A 24,908-nucleotide genomic window follows, 5' to 3' on the forward strand; every position below is an offset into this window, starting at 1 on the left:
CCTGCACACTGCGAGCTCCATTGTCTACCATGGGTGATGGAAGGTGACAGAATAACCAGGATAACATGCCATTGGGGCAAAAGCTTAAAAGCCACACTGCTAAAGCAGGAAAGGCACACAGAACAGTAAAAGCTGCTTGAAAGAATCCTTTTGGAAGCTGTTTGTTACTTTCACTGAAGTTTCACAGAAGCTGGAACTTTGGGGCCTCAAAGGCTGTGTTAATACACTTTGGAATGTAGAAAAGACAGTGCAACGAAGAGATAGGCTTCGTCTTGGCAGAAGTACACGTTTGCCAAGGACATCACTATGCTTGCTTGCCAGTGCTCACTTATTTTATTCTTTCAGAGCAAAAGGATATATATATATATATATATATATATATATATATATATATATATATTCGGCATAAAAGTAGTTCTTATGGAACCAAAGGTTTGCTAGATTTTAGAAAAGTCTTAAGAACAGACAAAAGCTTTAACATTGCAGGAAGGCTTCACAGGTGTTTCTATGTTGACATCAGCATAGGAGAAAGGCATGCAGGGAAGAGATAACTGTACCACTCAAAGTACATTGTGTCATCTCCTTAATGAGGATGGTAGGAGACCTGTCAAGGAAGTCCCTAATTGGATTGATGGATGCGAGGAAGGGTCAGTACTGGATAAAATTATATTATAGCAGCCTCTGCTGGTTCTTCAAAACGTTGTAATTCAGTATGTTTAATTGTTTGATTTCACCTTTTTTCGAAACCTGTAACTTGAAACTCACCTATCAAGTGTCTCTAAGGTTATCTACAGCCTATGAAGAGTTAGCCCCATCTATGATGTTAAACTTTAGCCAAAGAGAAGTTCAGATTTTCAAACAAAGAACCCAGAACGCTATAAAGGGTCCAGTTATCATTGACAGTTGCTCTCAGTGCTTTGGACATTAGTCCCATGAGATGCCCCTTGCGAAATAAAGGCTGCAAACCATCACGCTTGAGTACTGCATCTTGCTTTCTTGAACCTTGCAACATGGGCACCTGGCCTCATAGGTAGCCTTGGGGCTAAAAGATCTACAAGAGTAACTGACCCAGGTGAGAGTCAGGGATTAATAGAGATAACCAGCTAGCTTTATTATTTTATTGCTGATGTGTTTCCCAGATGTTTATGACTAGCATTTGCAGCCTTACTGTAACTTTATGTAACCTTATGTACTTAATCTCTTTTACCAAGTTGTTTCATTATCTGTTGGGGACAAGGGTTCAGAATCCTGCCTAGCCGTTCAGCAAGCTACCAAGTGCTCACTGCGGTCTAGTAACTTGAGGACTGAAGCTTGAATTGGAGAAAATGCTCAGTGCCTGCGAGGGATAGAATTAAGCCTAGAGGGTCTCAGTGTCCCTGGACTGAGGCACTGGCACATACAGGGTGGTAGCAGTACTACTGGACAGAGGGGCCTTGAGGGCTTATGGGTTCGAGAACCAAGAACTCTGAGCACCCCAAACCCCCCTAGGTTTACGACACCCCGCAAAGCCGACCGGGGCAGAGCTGGGAGGAGCAGAGTGCGGCCCCAGTTCCCTCCTCTGCTCGGTCCCAGGAGTGCCCTCTCCACAGAGGCTGGAGGCTCTGCCTAGAGGTCCTCTCCTGGCTACCCTTCAAAGGGTCCGTCTGCAGCGGGTTGGCGGGCGGCGCTGCTCCCCCAGGCCAGATGGAGCGAGGGGAGGCACCCGCGGGGGCCGCAGGCTGGAGCAGGAGTCCAGGGGCCATTCCCTGCAGCCTCCCTCCTGTCTGTCCTGCAGGCTCCTCGGGGCAGGGACCTTGTGAAGGGGGATGGATGTGGATCTCCGCCTGGGGAGCAGTGCTTGCCCGCAACACGCACGGCGGGATGAGGTGGGGACCCAGCAGGCCTTTCCCGGACTCCCGTCCTGAGCAGAGCTCACCAGGCAGCCCAGCAGCGCAGACACTGGCAGGCTCTCCTGCTCCCAAGTCCTGCCTGGCCCGAGGCTTCCTGCGGACCCAAGACCAGTCCCTCTCCGGGCCCATGACCTGAGCTGTCAAGTGGCAGTCTGTTCCACCGGCGTCGTCGATGTGTGCAAGGACCTTGGTGTGTGCAGAGCTGCTCACAGGCGGCTCGGGGAGTCCACGTGTGTTTCGCAGGGGAGGCTCAGCCCAGGCCAGGGGGATCCGAAGCGGAGTGATGCCCGGCCCAGGGCTGGCGGGCGAAGGAGGCGGCGGCCGTGTGCCCGAGTGGGGCAGGCAGGCAGGCAGGCAAAACACTGGGGTGTCGGACTGCCGGGGCCCTTGTTCCGCGGCACTTGTTGCCTGCCCTGGGGGCCAGAGGCTGCCTCCAGAGCGGTGGCATAGCTGGAGGGGGCGGCGCAGCCAGTCCAGCGGGAAGGCTCGGCGGGGTGGGCAAGCGGCACCTCCCTTGGGAGCCATTCCTGGGAGGGGAGCAAAACAGAGCCGTAAGGGTACCTTGCAATGGGGCTCACTCCCAAGTAAGCATTCAAAGCAGCTGAGCTCCAGCACTGCACTGACCTCAGGTGTGTGCATCTGAGCAGTTCCCAGAAGCAGCCACTGGGAGCCCTTCAGGGTGAGCCACACAATGGTTTTGTGCGGAAGGCGCTTTGCAGGGCTCTGGGTGCAAATTTCCCTCCCAGCTCTACTTGCTGGGGAGGGAGGGGGCTTTGCCTGGCCAAGAACATCAGAAGAGCCCTGCTGGATCAGGCCAAAGGCCCTTCTAGTCCAGCTTTCTGTATCTCACAGTGGCCCACTAAGTGTTTCAGGAAGCACACAAGGCAACAGACACAACCTGCATCCTGGTGCCCTCCCCTGCATCTGCCCCCTTCCCCAAAAATGCCCCAACCTCTGCTGGAGCTCAATGCTCTCCTCCCCTCCACACTTCCTCTCAGCCCTGCCCCCCAATCAGTTACCCCAATGGGGGTGATGCAGGCCCTGTTTCCCCCCTCTCGGCGCCCACTTTTCCACCCTTGGAGAACCCGGCCAGCAGCCTCTGCCCTCCCTGGACCCCCCAGCCCCCTGCAGGTGTGGATTTCCCCCTGCCTGGAGATGGCCTGCCTTTGGAACAGACCTGGAGAGGAACAGCATCACTCCAAAGGACAGGAGTCATACCTGTCTGCCCCAGAGGGAGGTGCCCCAATCCTGCAGGTGCCATTAGAACACCTGTTGCTGTCAGCCTGGTCAGAAGCACAGACTTTTGCAGCTCTGATCATCCTAACATTTGCTAAGTTTGGGCCCTCTTATTTAATTCTTAGTCTCCTTTTGCCCGGTAACCACTAACCTTTGTGTTTTGACTTAGGCTTCAATGCCTGAAGCAAGCTGGTCTTTCATTGGGGCTGAAATGCATTTGAGGAAAGTTCTGCCTGCCCTTCTCTGCTTCCCCATGGAAAAGTTTTAGGTCTCATTTCAAGGGAGAGTTTTGCTGGTGTGATTTCTCCTGGCAGTGTCGTTTATCTGGGAATCTTAAATCGTTCCTAGAAGCTTGGCTTGTTTGGTTTCTTTCTGAGTTCTTCCCCTTTTTTGGATGTAGAATCAAACCCTGAATCAGATGCTTGTTGGCTTGAGTTTGGGAAAAGAACCCAAAAACATTATTGCGTGGACTAAAATTTTCTGGAGCATCTCCTGGGTGTGTAGCTAGGAGTTTCTTGGGCTGGATGGAGGTGGGGGTCTGTCCTTCCAATTTGGCATGGGTCTCCAAATCCCAGCCTGGGGGCCAGATGCAGCCTGCAGGGAGCCTGTATCCAGCCCCTGGCCAGCCTCTTGTCCCCTGAAAGCTTCTAGCCCACTCCAACACAACTGGAGCTGTGCTCTGGTTGCACCTGGAGGGTGTTCCGAGGGCCAGACAGGTTTAATGAATGAGCCCATTCATTCATTTATTCACTCATCTAAGTTCCATCTCCAATTTATTTAATTAAATAAATTAAAATTTATTTAAATTAATTAAATTAGTTGGGGATTGGACAAGTTTCCGCAGGAAAAATCAATTACGGGTTACAAACCATGATGTGTATGTGCAACCTCCTGATTTTAGAAATGGGCTATGTCAGAAGGCCAGATGCAAGGGAGGGCACCAGGATGAGGTCTCTTGTTATCTGGTGTGCTCCCTGGGGCATTTGGTGGGCCCTGTGAGATACAGGAAGCTGGACTAGGTGGGCCTATGGCCTGATCCAGTGGGTCTGTCCTTATGTTCTTTAATTTTATATTTAATTTTTTTTCTGGCCTTCTGCCTCAGATATTTGATGTGTCCCCTGGTTGGGAGACCCTTGCAATAGGGGGAAGGCATCTGAAGGATCCTCCAGGAGTCCTGATCTATGGGCAATTAGGCTGAATGGATCATTCAAGGATAAAAAGGCTGCAGAGGAGATGCTAGCAAGGCAGACCTTAAAGGAAAGGTCCTTAAAGGACCTTTGTAGGACCTTAAAGGAAAAGGTAGGGCCATTAAGGGGAAAGGGCACACCCCAAATGGCCTAGATTAGCATGAGCTTTCCTAGAGTTCAGCCTTCCCTCCCCCAGGGCAAATCAGGACCTGGCACCAAATTGCAGTGGCATTTACTGGGAAAACTGGCCAGAGGAAATGGATAGAGAGGTCAGTTTCACCCCTTTGCCCAATCCTATCTACACTTTCCTGGGAGTAAGCCCATTGACTCTACTGGGGTAGAGTCATGCATAGGAGTAGACACGCATAGGATTGGGCTCTCAGTTGTGCTGTCATCTTTTTGTCATTTGGAAAGAAGTACATAAATATTCTGAATAAGGAAACAGACAAAAGAGGGCAATACTTATGAGTAGGAGTGTTTGAAAACGCTTTTACTTTTTTTCTGTAGATTTTGTGATTTTTAAAAAAATGGAAAAGGCAGAAAAAAGTGTTAGGTGTTCTTTTTTATTTCAAGTTCTCATTTTTATTCACTGCAAACACCTTATGAGAAGTTTATTCACTTTAAACATCTGAGAGATGCAAAATAAACAGGACTCATTCACAGTGGGCAGGGAGGGGCCAGTCAAAAATTTCACCCCCCCCCACTGCTCTTTGCCACAGGAGAATAGGAGCCATTAAGTAAGATCAGAGTTTTTAGAAAAACAAAGTGAGGAAGCCTAAAAATACAGCAGCATCAGCTTCAGTGGCCCTCCAGGGCAGTGAGAGAGGAAGACCCAGAGTTTCCCAGAGAAACAAGGCTCTGGGAAGAGAGACCCCAGCAGAAGAGAGCCATTTCGCAGCCCAATCCTATGCATGTCTACTCAGAAGTAAGTCTCATTAGTGTCAATGGGACTTACTCCCAAGAAAGTGTGGACAGGATTGGGCTGTCAGTCTGTCCCTTAATGCAGGCATCTCTAAACATTTAGGCCAGAAGACCAAGTCAAATATCTGGCATGGTGTGGAGGGCTGGAAAAATAAATAAATTTTAACTATGAAGTGATGTTTTTAGGTCTTTAGAAGGCATTCTTAGGGGAGGTGCACGGCCTCCCCAGCCCTCAGAACACCCTGCAGACGCAACTGGAGCACAGCTCTGGTCACATTCAATTGAGTGGGTCATAGGCTTGCAAGGGTCCAGAGGCTTGCTGTGAGCCAGATAGAGGCTTGTTGTGGGCCGCATCTGGCCCCTGGGCCAGGGTTTGGAGAGCCCTCCGTTAATGCACCATCCGGTTAAGCCACACAGATACTGCCAGAGAGATGGAGACCCAGAGAAAGATGCTCCTATTTGCCCGGACCTGGAGAGGAAGCAGAGCTCTGCAGACCCCAGCAGAGAAGAGCCACATCGGTCAGTGAGGAAGCCCACAAATACAGGAGCTTCTGCAGCCGCACAAATAATCCCAGACCAGTGAGAGAGAATTTATTATTATTATTATTAACAGTATTTATATACCGCTTTTCAACTAAAGTTCACAAAGCGGTTTACAGAGAAAAATCAAATAACTAAATGGCTCCCTGTCCCAAAAGGGCTCACAATCTAAGAAAGAGAAAGATCCAGAGAAACAGAAGCAGAGCCCTGCAGAGGAGAAAGGAAGACCCCAATAGACCCCAATGGAGGACAGCCACTTCAGCCTGCCTCTGCACCACTGAGATTCCCCCCCCCCATGGACACACACACAATGTGGTATATGGTACATGGACCAGAAAAACAGAGAAGACCCAGAGAAAGAGGTGGAGCTCTGCAGAGGAGAAGGAGATAGGAGCCACATCAGTCAGTGAGAAAGCCCACAAATGCAAGAGCTTCTGCAGCCTCAGATTGTGTGTCCGCAACCTTCAGTCTCGCGCTCTGAATGGTGTTAAGCCACACAGATAACTCCAGATGAGAAAGAAAGACACAGAAAAGGAACTCTGGAAAGAAGAAGGAAAGACCCCAGCAGAGGAGAAAAGAGCTACTTTGGTCTGTCTTTGCACCAGCAAGATTCTTCCCAGTGGGAAGTGCACCATTCCTAGAAATACTGCAATACTAGGTTGATGCATGGAGTGGATGGAGCAAGCCCCTATTCCATCCCCCAGTCCCAAAAATCCATTTGAAATGTAGTTCTCAAATAGAGAACATACCAGATTTTAAACTGATAAGAACAGACACTACACTTGATCTTAGCCATAAGGCCGAGAAGCGATACTGTACCAAGGGAAAAATCCCACAGCCCTGGCACATGGCTCCTCTTCCAGCTGCCCGAGAACAGGGCTTCGCCCTCCGGAGCCCCCCACCATGCCCTGCACAGCCTGGCTCACTGTCATACAGAATCCACTCACCCAACGCACTTCTGCAGGCCATGGGGGCACTTGCCCTCCTTTGGGGGGTGTTGAGCGCTGCTCCTGGGATTCTTCTCCCCTTGTCAATTTCACCACTAGCGTGCGATCTGCATAACTCTGCCCCCTTTCCCATCATCCTCCGATAACCCTTTGATGGCCAGCTGCGCAGCGCTGCTCTTTCCCATAGCTCAGTCTTGCGCCAGGTGGCAGTGTTGCCTTGCCAGTTCACAAGTGTCATCCAAGTGGCAGAATTCTGGTCTGAAACAAAGTGTCAAGTGCTGCTCCCCCCACCCCACAACGCGTCCTTATCTCAGTGGATGGGGGAAAAGGATGTTTCATGGTGAAAGGGTGGACATGCCAAGGATTGGGTTCTCTTAGACTGCAAAGCTGTCCACGTTAAAGGGGGAGGAGAAAGGAGGGCAGCTCTTGAAGTGCTTCTCTGTTCTTTTTGACATGGTGAGAATCCCAGCCTTTCCTGCCTTGAGCTGCGGGCCCAATCCTATTCAGTTTTCCAGCACTGCTGCAATTGTACCAATGGGACATGCACTGCATCTTGCAGTGGAGGGGCAGTCACTGAGGCCTCCTCAAGGTATGTGAACATGTGTTCCTTGACCTTGGGGCTACATTACAGCATCACTGGTGTTGTAAAGTTGGATAGGATTGGACCCTTCCTTAGATTAGCTGGTCCTAGTGAAAAAAGAACAGCTGCTGTCCTAGAATGTCCCTGTTAAAGGCATAGGAGACCTGTGGCTTTCCACATTAAATTTCCAAAGCAGACTTTCCACATAAAGGGGGCAATCCTAACCCCTTATGTCAGTGCTTTCCAGCACTGGTATAGCGGTGCCAGTGGAACATTTGCTGCATCCTGCAGTTGGGGGTCACTCATGGAGGCCTCCTCAAAGTAAGGGAATGTTTGTTCCCTTATCTCAGAGCTGCATTGCCCTTATGTCAGTGCTGGAAAGTTACTACTCTCCCTCTGAGTTCTGTGGAATTGCCCCCAGCCCTGGTCAAGGAAACACACACACTCCAGCTGCTCTTCAAAAGAGATTTGATCATACGAAGCTAGGGTTAGAACTCTGGAATTCTCTGGAAGTCTGGAATCTGTATAGCAAAAAGGGGGGAATTCAAAAGGAATATTTGGACAAAAGGAACAAGTTCATAATCACAGGAGGCACCAAATAATGAAGCCGACTCATCCCTACGCTGACTACAAGATGCTACGAAAGGTTGCCAGTTCCAGTGTCCAAGATGAGTATCCAAACAGGCTCTGCCGCACTTCAGATGCCAAATGCGTGTTCAGTGCCTTGCCCAGTTAAACAGGAGCACAGTCCCTGTCCCCCTGTGGGATCACATCCAATCCTTGATATTACCCCTGCTGACTGGGCAAGAGGCACTTTTAAAGTGGGTGCTCTTTTATTCAGCGATGAGGGGGGGGGAGAGTAACTGGCCCTCCTCACCCCAGCACTGTCTTTTCTAGTGGCTGTCTGCTGGTGTTCTTTTGCATCCTTTTAGATTGGGAGCCCTTTTGGGACAGGGAGCCATTGATTTTCTCTGTAAACTGCTTTTTGAACTTTCCGTTGAAAAGCAGTATATAAATACTGTTAATTAATAATAATAATATACCTCCCAAACCTGCTGAAGTTCTGCTGGCCAATCATCAGGTCTTCTTCCCTGGCATAATGTGAATTAATCACACCTGGGACAGACTTTGCTGTTGTCCCTTCCATCAGGTAACAGATTTTACTCCCAATAGCAGATTTATGGCTTGGCAGATTTATTCCTGTCCTACAAACTTGAAATAAAATCCCATTTCCCCCCCCCCCCATGGGTAAATCCAAGTGACATGCCCATTTTGGACACCCATAAAAGAGATCATAAAACACACATCAAAGTGTTACACAGGAGATCCCCAATCCATCTCTGAAGTCATCACCCCAATGAAACCCACTTCAAAGGATCCCCTTCCAAGGTCGGTTCCTGATAGTAAAACCAGGGAGGGGCAGTCAACTCCTGTGACACTCATGATTTGGATACCATGTAGAAACCCCTGGGGGCTGGGGATAAGAATAGGCCCTCAATTTGGCTGTACTTGTCTTAAGAGGCAACTAAACAGCCACCGGGTAGGTGGGACTCCTCAGCCTGGGAAGGAAGCTCATCTGAGAGAAGGAAAACTCTGATCCCAAACCTCCACTGCCTTGTGGCTACATCCAGTTATGGAAAAGGCTTCAGGAGTCAACCTCGAGGCAAAATCTGGAGCCGGAGTCCCTGAGGCAGTTCATGGCTGAACACAGTCACATTCTGGCAACTCCCGCAACGCCGCTGGAACCAACCGTATTGGCTTCTGCCTTTCCATTGGACCATTTCCGCATCATGGGGAGGGGGGATTTGCTGCATGGGTAACAGTCTATCCTCCATATCTACCTTACCCAGGCTTCATGCACTGGAGAGGACACTGTTCCAGAACCACTATTCAGAGCGCGAGACCATAGTCTTCCGAGACTGAAGGATGCCAACACACAAGTAGAAACTCCTTGTCTTAATTTTTTAAGAGGTCCCTGTCCCTACCGAAACTCTTTCTATACTCAAAGAATGGGTGTGGTTTCTATCCTGACAGGGTACCTGGATGTTCTTCAAGAATCTCCCTGTCGCCAGAGGGCATTCATATGGTTTCACTGATTTTGTTTACCAGGAGTCAGTGATGGATTTACGCCTCTCCGCTCCAGGGGCAAAGGTCTGCAATGTCGCCCGCCACATTCGTATGGTTTCTCTCTGGTATGAATGGTCACTGAAGCTCTTTCCACACTCCCAGCATTTATACAGTTTATCCTGTGTGGGTCTTTTGATGCCCAGTCAGGTGTGTGTTCCTATGGAAACTCTTTCCACACTCCAAGCATTTATATGGTTTCTCCCCTGTGTGAGTCCTTTGATGCCCAGTCAGGTGTGTGTTCCTATGGAAACTCTTTCCACACTCCAAGCATTTATATGGTTTCTCCCCAGTGTGGATTCTTTGATGCGTAGTAAGATTTGGCCTTTTACAGAAGCTCTTTCCACACTCCAGGCATTTATATGGTTTGTCCCCTGTGTGAGTTCTTTGATGCTCAGTGAGGCTTGCTCTCGTACGGAAGCTCTTTCCACACTCCAAACATTCATATGGTTTCTCACCAGTGTGGATTCTTTGATGCACAGCGAGGCTTCCCCTCTCAAAGAAGCACTTTCCACACTCCAAGCATTCATATGGTTTTTCCCCTGTGTGAGTCCTTTGATGCACAGTGAGGTTAGCTCTCTTACTGAAGCTCTTTCCACACTCCAAGCATTTATATGGTTTCTCCCCAGTGTGGATTCTTTGATGCACAGCGAGGATTGTCCTCTGAGTGAAGCTCTTTCCACACTCCAAGCATTTATATGGTTTCTCCCCAGTGTGGGTTCTTTGATGCACATCAAGGCTGTGAATCACAGTGTGATCATAGTGTTGCACAACAGTGTGGATTCTTTGATGCAGAGTGAGGTTTCGCCTCTCACTGAAGTTCTTTCCACACTCCAAGCATTTATATGGTTTCTCCCCGGTGTGGATTCTTTGATGCACAGTGAGGCTTCCTCCTGTACAGAAACTCTTTCCACACTCCAAGCATTTATATGGTTTCTCCCCAGTGTGGGTTCTTTCATGCACAGTCAGGATTGATCTCTGCCTGAAGCTCTTTCCACACTCCAGGCAGTTATATGGTTTCTCCCCAGTGTGGATTCTTCGATGCACATTGAGGTTCACTCTCTCACTGAAGCGCTTTCCACACTCCAAGCATTTATATGGTTTCTCCCCAATGTGGATTCTTTGATGCACAGCGAGGATTGTCCTCTGAGTGAAGCTCTTTCCACAGTCCAAGCATTTATATGGTTTCTCCCCAGTGTGGGTTCTTTGATGCACATCAAGGCTGTGGATCACAGTGTGATCATAGTGTTGCACAACAGTGTGGATTCTTTGATGCACAGTGAGGCTTCCTCCTGTACTGAAGCTCTTTCCACACTCCAGGCAGTTATATGGTTTCTCCCCAGTGTGGATTCTTCGATGCACATTGAGGTTCACTCTCTCACTGAAGCTCTTTCCGCGCTCCAAGCATTTATATGGTTTCTCCCCAGTGTGGATTCTTTGATGCACAGCGAGGATTGTCCTCTGAGTGAAGCTCTTTCCACACTCCAAGCATTTATATGGTTTCTCCCTAGTGTGGATTCTTTGATGCTCAGCAAGTTTTATTGTCGTATTGAAGCTCTTTCCACACTCCAAGCATTTATATGGTTTCACCCCTGTGTGAGTCCTTTGATGCACAGTGAGGTTTGCTCTCTTACTGAAGCTCTTTCCACACTCCAAACATTCATATGGTTTCTTGTCAGTGTGGATTCTTTGATGCACAGTGAGGCTTCCCCTCTGACAGAAGCTCTTTCCACACTCCAAGCATTTATATGGTTTCTCCCCAGTGTGGGTTCTTTGATGCACATCGAGGCTGTAGATCACAGTGTGATCATAGTGTTGCACAACAGTGTGGATTCTTTGATGCAGAGTGAGGTTTCGCCTCTCACTGAAGTTCTTTCCACACTCTAAGCATTTATATGGTTTCTCCCCGGTGTGGATTCTTTGATGCACAGTGAGGTTTCCTCTAGTACTGAAACTCTTTCCACACTCCAGGCATTTGTATGGTTTCTCCCCAGTGTGGGTTCTTTGATGTACATTCAGGACTGATCTCTGCCTGAAGCTCTTTCCACACTCCAAGCACTTGTATGGTTTCTCCCCAGTGTGGATTCTTCGATGCACATTGAGGTTCACTCTCTCACTGAAGCTCTTTCCACACTCCAAGCATTTATGAGGTTTCTCCCCAGTGTGGATTCTTTGATGCACAGAGAGGCTTGAACTCTGAGTGAAGCTCTTTCCACACTCCAAGCATTTATGTGATTTCTCATGTTTTGATTTACTGTTAAAGGTTTTAGCACTTTGAGGGGCTTTTTCCCTCCTCTTTCTAGTTTCTTTTTCTAGATCATCTGGAGAGACACTCAAATTCCCACCCTGATGAGCATCAGATTTTTTTCTCTCTTGCTCTGTCTGGCTTCCCTTCTGCTTCTGTGATCTGTCTTCATGCACAGCTTTCTCACTTGTCTGGAATTTTTCATGGGGTCCAAGGTGGGTGCTTGACCTGAAGCTCTTTCTCCACTCAGAGCACTTCAACCTTTTCTTCCCTGTGCAGATTTCACTGTATTCATTAATGTAGGATTCAGAACTGATTGTTTCCCCCTTTTCCCTTCTCTTCCCCTTTGGATGTTCTTGTTGTCTTGGGATTTCACAGAAATTAGAAACCTGAAGAATGAGCGCTTCAGTCCACCTGACAGGTGCTGGTCTTCCCTCCTGCCTCCTTGATCCATCCTGGTCTCTAAGAGTCACTTCCTCTACTTCAGGCAAGGCCGTTTCCAGTGACACCCCATGTGGCTTCCTCTGATTCTCATTGTCTTGGCTGCACCTTTCTGGAACAGAGAGATAATACCGTGATTAGCAACAGAGAAATGGAAACTCCCATGGACACTATTTAGCATATAAATATACTTGGAAATAAACCCAACGGATTCAGCGGATATGACTCCCAGGAATTTACACACAGTATTGCAAGCCCTTACCAGTGACCAACTCTGAGCGGTTAGAGCAGGGGTTCTAACCTCCAGTTCAGGAGTCAAATCTGGCCTGCCACAAGACTTTATCTGACTTGCAGCAACTTAGATAATTTTTCCCCCAACCACAGACAGTCCACAAGCGCAGTTCAGTTTGCCACACTTCTCTCTACATGGCCAGAGTGTGCCAGCCTGGCTAACCCTCACTTTCAATCACCTGGGCCACATGCTGTAAGACCCACATAGCATAAATATTCAACGTTAACCTCATCCCTGCCAATAAAACAAACTGGGTTTCCGCATGTTGACTTTTCATGTATGCTATAGAACGATCACAGTGAGGACTGATACAGATTTTTAAAGGGTTAACCTGGCTTCTCTTGTTAAGAAAAATAGCTGAAATTAGGAGCCAAAGAAAACAATGGTGTTTCCCATAAAAAGATAAGAGATCATGGTATATCAAAGTGACCTAAAAAGATCATTATTGACAGAACATGTAAAATTCCAAGAACTTGTGTAACCAGAGTTGGTTGATGAACAACTCTGAGAACATTCGATCTCAGAGCAAAATCTCAGAGTAAAATGACCCAGTTAAAGCTTGAACCATGCAGTGTCAATATATGCCCAAATAAGGAGGTGGAAGTATGTCACATGGTTGTCTTGGAGGTGGTAGAAGTATATCACATGGTTCCGCCCAAGTATTTAATGTGGAGTTGTGGGTGTGGTGCTGGGAGAAACAGGATGAGGAGGAAGGAGTGCACATCTGTATCCAAATTGAACTGAATTGGCTTGTAACTATGTCAATAAAATCTCCAGATGATGAAGACAAGGTCTATGGCTGTTAGCATTACGTCAGACAAAAGAATCTTAAAATCTCTCCATCAGGACACAGCACCACTTTTGCACCTGTGTAAACAAATCAGAACAAACCAGGTTTCCGCAATGGATTGGCCAGTGACTGTGCTGTGCATTGCTGATTTTTTCAGCCCAGGAAAATATGAAAAATATACAGTGTGGCCCTCCTACTGAAAGGGTTGGAGACCCCTGCTTTAGAGGGTTACAGGATAGGGGTCTCTCTCTAGATTCTCTCAGCAGCTTCAATGCTGTAGTAGCGCCTGAGAAACCCTGAATCACCTGTTTTGTACGGAAGGGTTTTTCCCTGAACGGTTTTGTTTTTCTGTAAATGGCATGGAGAAGGCACTGAGCTCAGCTGAAGTGGGGAGATCAGGAGTGGATCCACTGCATCTCCCATCCTGCTTAATATCTGATGGCATTGCCCTTGTGGCAGTGGAGCCTTTTCACCAACCAACAGGCAAAAACGGGAGGGGGGAGAGATCGTTGAGAGGTGTTAACATGACTGGACAGCACAAAGCCAAAAGAAATGACTTCTGGAGAACTCACCACAGTGTTTCTTTCCAAGGTCCCCAAGGGAGCTTGGACTCTAAAACATATAACATTGTGTATGGGATGGACGGCCACTGAGATTGGGCCAGAAAGTATGGGAGAAGGCGGTCCATCAGATCATCTGGACCCAAACCGTAAAGGGCTCATTGACCTTTAAAGGTCAGAACCTTGCATTGGGTCCAGAAAGGAATGGATACCCAGTGCAGTCGCTGAAGCAGCAGTCCAACAGAGTGAAAATGCTTAGCTCCAGTAACCACCCAGTCTGCTGCAATCTGCACTAATTGCAGCTTCCAAGCCTTCAAGGCCAACCCCACTGGAGTGTACTACGGTAATCCAGTCTTGAAGTCAGTAAGGCATGGACCACTGTGGTCAGGTCTGATTGGGCCAAGTATGGGCATAGCTGGTGTACCTGCCAAAACCGTTCAAACGCACTCCTGGCCACAGCTGCCACTTGCTTCTCCAGGGAGAGCTGTGAGTCCAGGAGCAATCCCAAACTGCGCATCAGATCTTGCAGGACAAGTGCTACCCCATTCAGAGAGGGTAGATGCCTTAGCACCTGCATCGAGGATTTCCTGATGAGGAGGCCTGACTTTTTCTGGAATCTATCTTAATCTATTGCCCTCATCCAGACCCCAACCGCCTCCAGGCAGTGCTCCAGGACCTGCATAGCCTCCCTGCAATGGGATGGCAAGGACAGATAGAGCAGGATGACTTCCCCCAGCGGCTTTACCTACATGTAAAAAAGCATGGAGGACAAAGCAGAACTCTGTGGGAGCTCACACTGTAAAGGCCAGAGCCAGTTATGGTGTGATTGTAGTGGCTGTGTGCTGCTCTAAGAAGCCACTGGCCTTTTGGCCTATTTTTTTCTCAAAAAGCAGGAAGGAGGGGGAAGCACAAGTCAATCAGCAAAAGACCAGTGGCCACATTGATGACACTCAGACAACTGAATAGGAGTTCCAGTATTCACTCAGATTATCATTCAGAATGTTTGTGTACCTCTTTCAACAAAAGAGTTCTCACAAGCAGGCTACAGACAAAATGGAATTTCTAAATGGATCCTTATCCCAAAAGGGCTAACAATCTATAAAATATGCAGAGAGTAGCATAGCTAGAACAGGTGCAAAGCGCTAAGTTTTGCAGGAGCATCAGCCTGCTGTTCAATCATCCCCTCCCCTTCAGAGCCATGCCAGGCTCTAGCAGCCCAGAATGGTTCTCCAGGGTTTTGGAGGAGTTTTTAGATCCCCACCTGGAAATGCAGCAAGGTCTGAACTCAGAATCTTCTGCATACCAAGCAGCTTCTCTGCCACGAAGCCACAGCCCCCTCCCTTAAAGACCTTTGTCACTTTGGAAACTTCCCATCCCGGCATTTGCTCCCCATTTCTCTGCAGAATCACTGCTGATACACTAACAACAATCCATACCATTTAGCATCTAGGGCAGTGGTGTCCAAACTTTCCACAGAGAGCCACACTGTATATTTTACACACAAAAATTCACTTTTATAAATGAATGAATGAAATTTAAATGAATCCACCAATAGCAAAAATATCAGCAATTAAAAATATTTTAAATTGTTGTAGGTTGGAAAGAAATCTTGTGCCCCCTGATGTGTGCCCTCATGTGTACCCAGGCCACAATTTGGAGACCCCTGATCCAGGGAGATTAAGCAAAGGGGTCCTGACTTACCCAGAAAAGCCAAGTTCTCTAGATTCTCCAGCATCACTTCTGCATACAGGGCCTTCTGGTTGGGCTCCAGCAGAGCCCACTCCTCCTTGGAGAAAGACACAGCCACCTCCTCAAAGGACACTGGAGTCTGAATGAAGAAAGGCACAGATTATCCCTACCCAAGACACATTTCAGAGACTCAAGGAGGGGAAACCTGGTATTTTCCTACAAAGCTCAACCCTTTGCATTTCAGCAATTGAAAAACATAGTTTTTAAGTTTTGTACATTAGAGTAACAACAAAAAACAAAAAGCATCGCACCAAACAGCTGCTTCCAGAAGACCCCCATGCAGTCCTTCCTCAAGTCACAGAGCCCCCTGCTAGATCTTGGAGACCCCTCCTACACACCGCATAGGAAGCTAACTTTGTGACACCTCAGTTCTTGCGGTCTGTGTAGAATCTGGCATCTGGAGGGTCCTGCTATGTCATCCACTCCAATCTCCTACTCAGTGTAGGAGCCAGAGCTAGAACACCCCAGCAGAGGGCTGCTCTGAAGGCCCCCATCAAGGGAGAGCCCATTTGCACTGCTTACTAACTGAGTCGACTGACAGCTGTCACCTTTTCCAGCATCTGGGGCTGAAACTAACTCAGCATGTGCTGGGTTCCCTTTGAAGGGGAGCAAAACCTTTCTGTAAAGGACTGTTAGAGAAAGTGGCCCTGGGCATGTGCAGAGTGACTTATCCTTGCAAAGGAAACACTTCCTCACCTGTCCTAAGACTTAATAGCACCTGGAGCTCAACCTCTGCTTGTCCACCTAGCACCTGCAGAGCCACAGACAGCATCCTGCCTGAGCAGTGTTCCAGGGCAAGATGGCAAGAAGACTCTCAAAGGAGCAGGAGAAGCTCAGGTTCTACATCTGGGCAGCACTTGGGATGACAGCTCATACAGAGGGATGGCTCTAGCTGTCTCCAGTTCTTGGGCACAGTGCTGTGTGGAAATAAGCTCTACTTAAACTACACAGGCCCAAGACAGTTCAAGATGCTTCCTACAGTTATGTCTTTGATTGATAGTGAACCTTCACTCCTGCCTCTCTCTGCAAACAGCCCTGGTGAGCTGCAGGATATTTAGAGCTGCTTCTGAGACAGGCGCTGTGAGCAATCTCCATTCCTGCAAGCAGAGGAGAGAAGGAGCCCTGCCCCTCCTGACTGCTGCCAATGTGATCAGATGATGCCAGTCAAAAGGGGCGGCTGTCACTTGCATATAAGGACACTCCTGACGGCATTCCTGTGAAATATTCTGCAAGACGGGCACCCCGACATCTTGCAGCAACAGGAAAGGAAGAACAAAGGAGACAGCCCCTTCTGTCGCTGCTCCCTGCAGGCTTCCCTGGTCACCTGCCCCCTACCTGAGCAGACTTCGCAGCAGCCCCTCCTTCTCCAGCCCACAGAGGAGGCAACGCAGAACACGATGCCGAGGCCGCTCCACTGCCTGCAAGAGACAGAAAGGAAGACTTTATTGCTCCAACTCAGGTAGGAACTAAAAGTTTTTCTTCCAGGCCCCAGATCGGATCTTCTGCCTGTTGACAAGAGTCCTTGGAGACAGCAGGAAGTCCTTCTTCTCAAAGCACATCATTACTGCCCAGAAGGTGCTTCCCCAGATGTGGCAAGTCCTGTGACCTCAGCTAACCTGACAATGGGATGAAATGAAGGCACAGAGGGCAGGCTATCAGTGAGCTAAAAGATACATGAATCTGGAGGCAGGGTGGGGTCTGCCCTTGAGGGACTACTGCCTTTAGGCCCTCCTTCTGCCCCATTACACTGAGAGCAAGACACTGCTACAGCAGAGTCCAGAGCCTCGGTCCACAACCGAGGCAGAGTCCAGAGCTTAAGCAGTGATAATTCCCCCTACTCAGAACTAGCCAGACCTCCCCTGAATACCAAAGAGGCAGGATATTTTAAGGACAGTGATGTGCTGGAGTGGGTTCAGAGGAGAGCATGGAAGCATCCACTCTGCATTCAGCTTTCAGCTGGTCAGAGCACGTGTGTCTCACCCCATGGCACGGTCTCTGGGAGCTGTGGGCTTGCCTCTCCGGAACAAGGGGTCTGCAGTCCTTCAAGGAACTCCCGCCATTGTGCTTCCCACTGCTGTGATGACAATCCCTCTTCAGGTTCCTGCTTAATGTGTGGTGGCTCTGCCCAGTTCAGATGCTGCAGGAGAGCCCCCATCCGGGCTGCAGGCGAGAGGTCCTCTGGTTCTGCCAGCCTCGACTCTGGCTGGAGACTTTCTGGCTCCTCTTGCTCCATTTTCAATCCCGGCTTCACATGTTCCTCTAGTGCAGGCTGGTGGTGCAGACCCAGAGCTAGTCCTCCCCCTTGCTCCACAGCCATTTCCAGGCAGAAGGGATGCTCCCAGCTTAGCTCAGTCCATCCGTCCTTGACAGCAACTATGGACAAAAAGAACTTGCAGTTCACTCTGGGGAGGGAGGGTTGGCAGTGGTGGGAGGAGCTTCCTCAGAAGGGATTCATTACATGGGATACCCCTCTACGTGCTCCGTCGTCCCCCTCCTCCCTGCCCCCCTGCAGTTCCAGGGACGCTCAGAGCCGGCCCCCCCCTAAAGAACACCTGCTTTTCTCCCGGAGCCCCTCCCCCCGCCGCCCTCCACGGACACGCCCCTCCTTGGTGCTCGCACCCGCCTCCCTCCCCACCCCCAGCCTCACTTCAGCTGCTTCCAGGAGGCGCCGCCATCAGGCCTCGCGCGCAGGGCATCCTGGGAGTGGTAGTTTTCTGCTCGCCCTCTTCCGGGCAAGCGCCGCCATCTTGCCTCCGCCGCAGCGCCTCCTGGGAGTGGTAGTTTTCTCTTCGCCCTCTTCCGGGAAGGCGCCGTCATCTTGCCTCCGCCGCAGCGCCTCCTGGGAGTGGTAGTTTCCTCCTCTTGGCCAGCCCCACAGGGAACAGCTGCAACCCGCCCCTCCCTTGTTGGGCAGGATGGTTCTCTCCAGGAATTCCTGCCCTCTCCTGCTGCTTGGTGGGTCTCGACCTGACTGTGTTAGGTCGTGAAGGTGCCGCTTACGGTGGAAGTGGAGGGCGCCTGCGGAGAGGTCTGGTGTCCTTTGTCAATAAATGAATAAGGAGTACAATCCTATCTACACTCATCTAAGAGTAAGCTCCACTGCCTATAATGGGTGGTACTTCTGAGAAGACATGTCTAGGATTGGGCTCTAAAATTAATAATTATAAATGCACAAACTAATAAATAAAGGGAGGTGCAATGGTGTTCCTGTTCCACCAGGTGAATTCCCTCTGTAGCCTGCCTGCAATAACCTCAAGCCCCCCCCCCCCAAATCAGTAAATTTTCAGCCCTACCCAGTGCCCTGCCCAATTTTAAGTGCTTATATTTATGCAGGTTCAGTGTGATTTGGGACAAAATTCATTTTAAATCCAATGTATTTTTTGTTTCGGCTGGATTAAGAGTCACAGCTTCCCTCTAAAGCAGGGTCTCCAAACCCGGAGCTGTGCTTGTGGGTTGGGGGATTGGGGTCCATTTCAATCCCTTTACAGCACTAAAAAGTAACAAGTCTTACCTGCTCTTTTTACTGCGCTATGGGGGTGTTCTGCCTTCTGGAGCACCTGTTGAGTTCCAAGCCACCAATGAGAAAACCAAGGCAACCGGCTAGTCTCAAATATGCTGAAGCAAAATGCCCAGTTGCTCTCACCCCAGTTCCTCTTTTCAGACTAAAGCAGGGCCTTCTGGAGCACCTGTTGAGTTCCATGTCCTTTGGACTGGGACATTCTGGCAGCCTTGCACTTGCCTTTCCCTGACCTTCCACACGTTCAGGGCACATCTGCTTACTCATGAGTAAGTGCGAATGTGCAGTTTAGGGCGAAATCCTAACCCCTTATTTCAGTGCTTTCCAGCACTGGCATAGCGGTGCCAATGGGCCCTGTGCTGCATCCTGCACTTGGGTGTCTCTCACGGAGGCCTCCTCAAAGTAAGGGAATGTTTGTTCCCTTCCCTCGGAGCTGCATTGCCCTTCTGTCAGTGCTGGAAAGCTGGAAAGTGCTGACACAAGGGGTTAGGATTGCCGCCTTAGTTTCGCTTTGCATAGGGCTCAATACATTCGTCCCCTCGGAGGGAGGGCCTTCCTTCTCAGCTGTTTTCTGGAGCCCTGTCCCTCAGACCAGGACCACACTAAAGCAGGGCTTTCCGGCATGCGGGGCCACTTCTGAGTGTGCTGCCCCCACCCCTGACCCAGAAGTGCTTGTGGTGACGTCATCCTCGCTGCAGTAATTCCGCGCTGCTGCGTCCTCCTCGGAAACGGTGAGGAGCGGAGGAGGTGGCGCAGGCTCCGCGCAAGGCTCCCTCAGAGCGCTCTGGGGCCACTGGAAGCCCAGGACAGGGAGTGCCGCCCCTTCCAGTGGCCCCAGTGCTGTGCTCAGAAGGGTGCGGAAGGCCACTGGAGCCTGGGAATGGCGCATGCAATCTGCAGGGTCGGCGGAGGGGGGAGGGGCAGTCCTCAGAGCCGCATGCAGCAGTGGAAGGGGCGGACCTCGGGACGGTGTGGTGCAGGGCCTATGGGGTGGGGGTGCCCTCACTGCAGGTGCCCTTCTCTTCCACCACCATCGTCAGCGGCAGCTTCACGACCCACCACAGTCAGGTCGAGACCCACCAAGCGGCAGGAGAGTGCAGGAGCTCCTGGAGAGAGCCATCCTGCCCAGCAGGGGAGGGGAGCCTCTGTTCCCTGTGGGGCTGGCCAAGAGGACCCAGAGGAGAAAACTACCACTCCCAGGATGCGCTGCGGCGGAGGCAAGATGGCGGCCCCTTCCCGGAAGTGGACGAGAAAACTACCACTCCCAGAAGGCGCCGTTCGCGAGGCGAGATGGCGGCGCCTCCTGGAAACGGCTGAGGTGAAGGAGGTGTGGGGAGCCCCCCCGAGTCCCCCCACCCACAAAAGCCCCTCCCGTAGCGCGCCCTCAGCACCGAGGAGGCGTGTCCGTGGAGGGCGGCAGCGGGAGGGGCTCCAGGGCTCAGGGAGAACAGCAGATGCCCTTTGGGGGGGGGGCTGGCTGTCATCGTCCCTGCAGCTGCAGGGGGGCAGGGAGGTGGGGGGTTGGGGGGCGGTGGAGCACGCAGAGGGACTCCTCCGAGGAGGAAGGGTGGAAGGCAGGTGCCCCACCGCCCCTGTGGCAGGGAGTTCCACAGGCTCTGAAGACGAGACCCCTGAGACATGCCAGCGAGGAGGACCCACCGCCCCTGTGGCAGGGAGTTCGACAGACCCAGAGGAGGAGAGTCCTGAGACAGGCCAGCGAGGAGGCCCCACTGCTCCTGTGGCAGGGAGTTCCACAGGCCCAGAGGAGGAGAGTCCTGAGACAGGCTGGCGAGGAGGCCCCGCCTCCCCTTTGGCAGGGAGTTCCACAGGACCAGAGGTGGAGAGCCCATGAGACACCAGCGAGGAGGCCCCACCCCCCTTGTGGCAGGGAGTTCCACAGGCCCAGAGGACGAGAGCCCTCAGACAGGCCAGCAAGGAGGCCTGGTCTGGTCCTGGCACCTGGTCTCTGCTTTGACTTCACTACTAATCATCCTTGGGGAACATTGTGAGTTCTCCCAGACTTGGGTGTGCTTTGTGTGTTTCTGGTGTTCTCTGCTTTGTCTTCCTGTAACACCTTTGAGATAACTCTCTGTCCTTTCATTAGGTGTTGCATCTTCAGTACTGAAAGGAAGAATCAGCAACAGACCTGGTAGAACAGGATCGCTGTGGGTGCTCAGAATCCCTTTACTGGGTAAACTGCCTCCCTGCAGCACCTCCTTCCTTCAAGGCAAAGGGTTTCCTCCCTTTGGTCAAAAACCCCCTGTGATGAAGCCCTGCTGAGGAAGCTCCTCCCACCACTGCCAACCCTCCCTCCCCAGAGTGAACTGCAAGTTCTTTTTGTCCATAGTTACTGTCAAGGACGGATGGACTGAGCTAAGCTGGGAGTATCTCTTCTGCCTGGAAATGGCTGTGGAGCAAGGGGGAGGATTCCTAGCTCTGGGTCTGCACTAGAGGAACTGCACTAGAGGAACATGTGAAGCCTGCACTAGAGGAACATGTGAAGCCGGGATTGAAAATGGAGCAAGAGGAGCCAGAAAGTTTCCAGCCAGAGACGAGGCTGGAAGAACCAGAGGACCTCTCCCCTGCAGCCCAGATGGGGGCTCTCGTGCAGCATCTGAACTGGGCAGAGCCACCTCACATTAAGCAGGAACCAGAAGAGGGATTGTCATTGCAGCAGTGGGAAGCGCAATGGCGGGAGTTCCTTGAAGGACTGCAGACCCCTTGTCCTGGAGAGGGAAGCCCACAGCTCCCAGAGACCATGCCATGGGGTGAGACACACATGCTCTGACCAGCTGAAAGCTGAACGCAGAGTGGCATCTGGATGTTCCATGCCCTCCTCTCAACCCACTCCAGCTCATCCCTGTCATTAAAATATCCTCCCCCTTTGGTATTCATGGGAGGTCTGACTAGTTTTGAGTAGGGGGAATTATCACTGCTCAAGCTCTGGACTCTGCCTCAGTTGAGGCAGCCCAGCAGTAAGACAGAAACAGTAGAGTACAATAACTATATTGAAGTGGGTTAAATGACACAAACAGTTGTGGAAGAAAAGTCACTGCGCCCTAATTCTTTTTAAATCAAGGGCACAATATTCCCAGCTGGCCTCCCAACACCTGCTTGCTGCAGCAGACCGGCCAGTGTGTTGCTCTCTGTAATCGGGCAGAACCAGGGCCTAAAGGCAGTAGCCCCCCTTCCCATCGCACCCCACCCTGCCTCCAGATTCATGAGATCTTTGCACACTGCTAGACCTGCCCTCTATGCCTTCCTTTCATCCCATTGTCAGGTTAGCTGAGGTCACAGGACTTGCCGCATCTGGGGAAGCACCTTCTGGGCAATAATGATGTGCTGTGAGAAGAAGGACTTCCTGCTGTCTCCTCAGATTCTGTCAACAGGTAGAAGATCAGATCTGGGGCCGGAAGAAAATGGTTTAGTTCTTACCTGAGTTGGAGGAATAAAGTCTCCTGTTGCAGCGCAATGCTACTTGGGAAGCACCCAGGGTTTAGAACCTTGGTGCCTGAGGGAGAGTGCTAAAAGCAGAAGCACTCTGAGGGATTGAAAGTTAGAACTAGAGCAGCAAGGAGTAAGAGCAATGAATGAGACACAGCAGACATTTAGAGAGCTGATGCAGGGAGAGCTAAACCGGAAGTAGGACGGTATGAGATTGAGAGAAAAGTCCATCCTCCCGGCTAGCTTCCTCAGACTTTTATTCATTCTCAAAACACATGATGACACTAGGGAAAATTACTGAAGGTTGCTGAAATCTGCACTGCTAAGAAACCTGCTGGCTCTGGCTTGACCGCAATACACATTCCTAAGATATGCGCTTCTTCATAACATCTTTTGTTTACAGGCTCTGGGCGAAGACTCAGCAACTGGCCCACTCTGGTGTGCCTGAGTGGGGGGGGGGGGCTGCAGGTTTGCCTGCCTGCCTACCGGTTGCCATGTTACCAAGGCTAAGCCCAGTGCCTGTGCATTTTCCTGCAGTCTCCCTTCTGTCTCTTGCAGGCAGTGGAGCCGCCTCAGCATCGTGTTCTGCGTTGCCTCCTCCGTGGGCTGAAGAAGGAGGGGCTGCTACAATGTCTGCTCAGGTAGGGGGCAGGTGACCAGGGAAGCCTGCAGGGAGCAGCGACAGAAGGGGCCGCCTCCTTTGTTCTTCCTTTCCTGTTGCTGCAAGATGTCGGGGTGCCCATCTTGCAGATTATTCCACAGGAATGCCATCAGGAGTGCCTTTCTGTGCAAGTTGCAGCCGCCCCTTTTGACTGGCATCATCTGATCACACTGGTGGGAGTCAGGAGGGGCAGGGCTCCTCTCCTCTGCTTGCAGGAATGGAGGTTGCTCACAGCGCCTGTCTCAGAAGCAGCTCTAAATACCCTGCAGCTCACCAGGGCAGTTTGCAGAGAGAGGCAGGAATGAAGGTTCATTATGAATCAAAGACGTAACTGTAGGAAACATCCTGAACTGTTTTGGACCTGTGTAGTTATTTCCACACAGCACTGTGCCCAAGAACTGAACATGGCTAGAGCCATCCGTGTGTATGAGCTGTCATCCCAGGTGCTGCCCAGATGTAGAACCTGAGCTTCTCCTGCTCCTTTGAGAGACTTCTTGCCTTCTTGCCCTAGACCACTGCTCAGGCAGAATTCTGTCTGTGGCTCTGCTGGTGCTCTAGGTGGACAAGCAGAGGTTGAGTCCCAGGTGCTATTAAGTCTTAGGACAGGTGAGGAAGTGTTGCCTTTGGAAGGATAAGTCACTCTGCACATGCCCATGGGCACTTTCTCCAACTGTCCTTTACTAAAAGGTTTTGCTGCCCTTCAAAGGAAATCCAGCACATGCTGAGTTAGTTTCAGCGCCTGATGCTGGAAAAGGTGACAGCTGTCAGTCAACTCAGTTAGTAAGCAGTGCAAATGGGCTCTCCCTTGATGGAGGCCTTCGGAGCAGCCCTCTTCTGGTGTGTTCTAGCTCTGGCTCCTACACTGAGCAGGAGATTGGAGTGGATGACATAGCAGGACCCTCCAGATGCCAGATTCTACACAGACCACAAGAACTGAGGTGTCACAAAGTTAGCTTCCTGTGTGGTGTGCAGGAGGGGTCTCCAAGATCTGGCAGGGAGCTCTGTGACTTGAGGAAGGACTGCATGGGGGTCTTCTGGAAGCAGAAGTTTGGTGCACTGCATTTTGTTCTTTGTTGTTTTTAAGTTGCTGAAATGCAAAGGGTTGAGCTTTGCAGGAAAATATCAAGTTTCCCCTCCTTGAGTCTCTGAAATGTGTCTTGGATAGGGATAATCTGTGCCTTTCTTCATTCAGTCTCCAGTGTCCTTTGAAGAGGTGGCTGTGTCTTTCTCCAAGGAGGAGTGGGCTCTGCTGGAGCCCAACCAGAAGGTCCTGTATGCAGAAGTGATGCTGGAGAATCTGGTGAACGTGGCTTTTCTGGGTAAGTCAGGACCCCTTTGCTTAATCTCCCTAGATCAGGGGTCTCCAAACTGTGGCCTGGGGGCACATCAGGGCACACATCAGGGGGCACAAGATTTCTTTCCAGCCTACAACAATTTTTAATTGCTGATATTCTTGCTATTGGTGGATTCATTTAAATTTTATTCATTCTTTTATAAAAGTGAATTTTTGTGTGTAAAATATACAGTGTGGCTCTAACTGAAAAGTTTGGACACCACTGCCCTAGATGCTAAAAGGTATGGATTGCCCTACATGGATTGACTCTATCTTAACTTAATTCCTTGGCAAGGAGTTAAATTAACTTGGCAAATGGCTAGATGGGCGACTGCTGGGCCTCATCGTAGAGAGGCGAAAGGCCAGAGAGGCAACCGCTGGAGGTGCTCAGCGTGCGTGGAGAGCTCTTGAAGCGGCGATAGACTTCAAGGGTAGACTCACACGTACTGATC

At 50.5% G+C, this 24,908-nt stretch overlaps 1 protein-coding gene, 1 non-coding gene and 1 pseudogene across 4 annotated transcripts in view; 1 reads left to right on the forward strand and 2 right to left on the reverse strand.

Annotated features, from left to right (window-relative positions):
* The window catches only part of LOC136640521 (zinc finger protein 208-like), a 31,595-nt pseudogene extending 16,033 nt beyond the window's left edge, over window positions 1–15,562 (reverse strand).
* The window catches only part of LOC136640365 (zinc finger protein ZFP2-like), a 246,632-nt gene that overhangs the window by 214,123 nt on the left and 7,601 nt on the right, over window positions 1–24,908 (forward strand). The window contains exons 1-4 of one of the 3 annotated variants that reach the window (XM_066615439.1): window positions 20,922–21,023; window positions 21,123–21,786; window positions 23,021–23,103; window positions 24,316–24,442. The exons of 1 other annotated variant lie outside the window; for it this stretch is intronic. In XM_066615439.1, the coding sequence (XP_066471536.1) occupies window positions 21,534–21,786; window positions 23,021–23,103; window positions 24,316–24,442 (463 nt within the window). In that variant the 5' untranslated portion in view covers window positions 20,922–21,023; window positions 21,123–21,533. Of the gene's footprint in view, window positions 1–20,921; window positions 21,024–21,122; window positions 21,787–23,020; window positions 23,104–24,315; window positions 24,443–24,908 lie in introns of those variants that run through there. One more of the 3 variants, XM_066615437.1, reaches the window with a different exon arrangement.
* On the reverse strand, window positions 6,395–6,585 carry LOC136643378 (U2 spliceosomal RNA). Its single transcript, XR_010793990.1, has one exon. It is a non-coding gene; the product is annotated as a U2 spliceosomal RNA (small nuclear RNA).

The sequence above is a fragment of the Tiliqua scincoides genome, chromosome 2 (genome assembly GCF_035046505.1).
Source record: "Tiliqua scincoides isolate rTilSci1 chromosome 2, rTilSci1.hap2, whole genome shotgun sequence".
Classification (NCBI taxonomy): Eukaryota; Metazoa; Chordata; class Lepidosauria; order Squamata; family Scincidae; genus Tiliqua; species Tiliqua scincoides.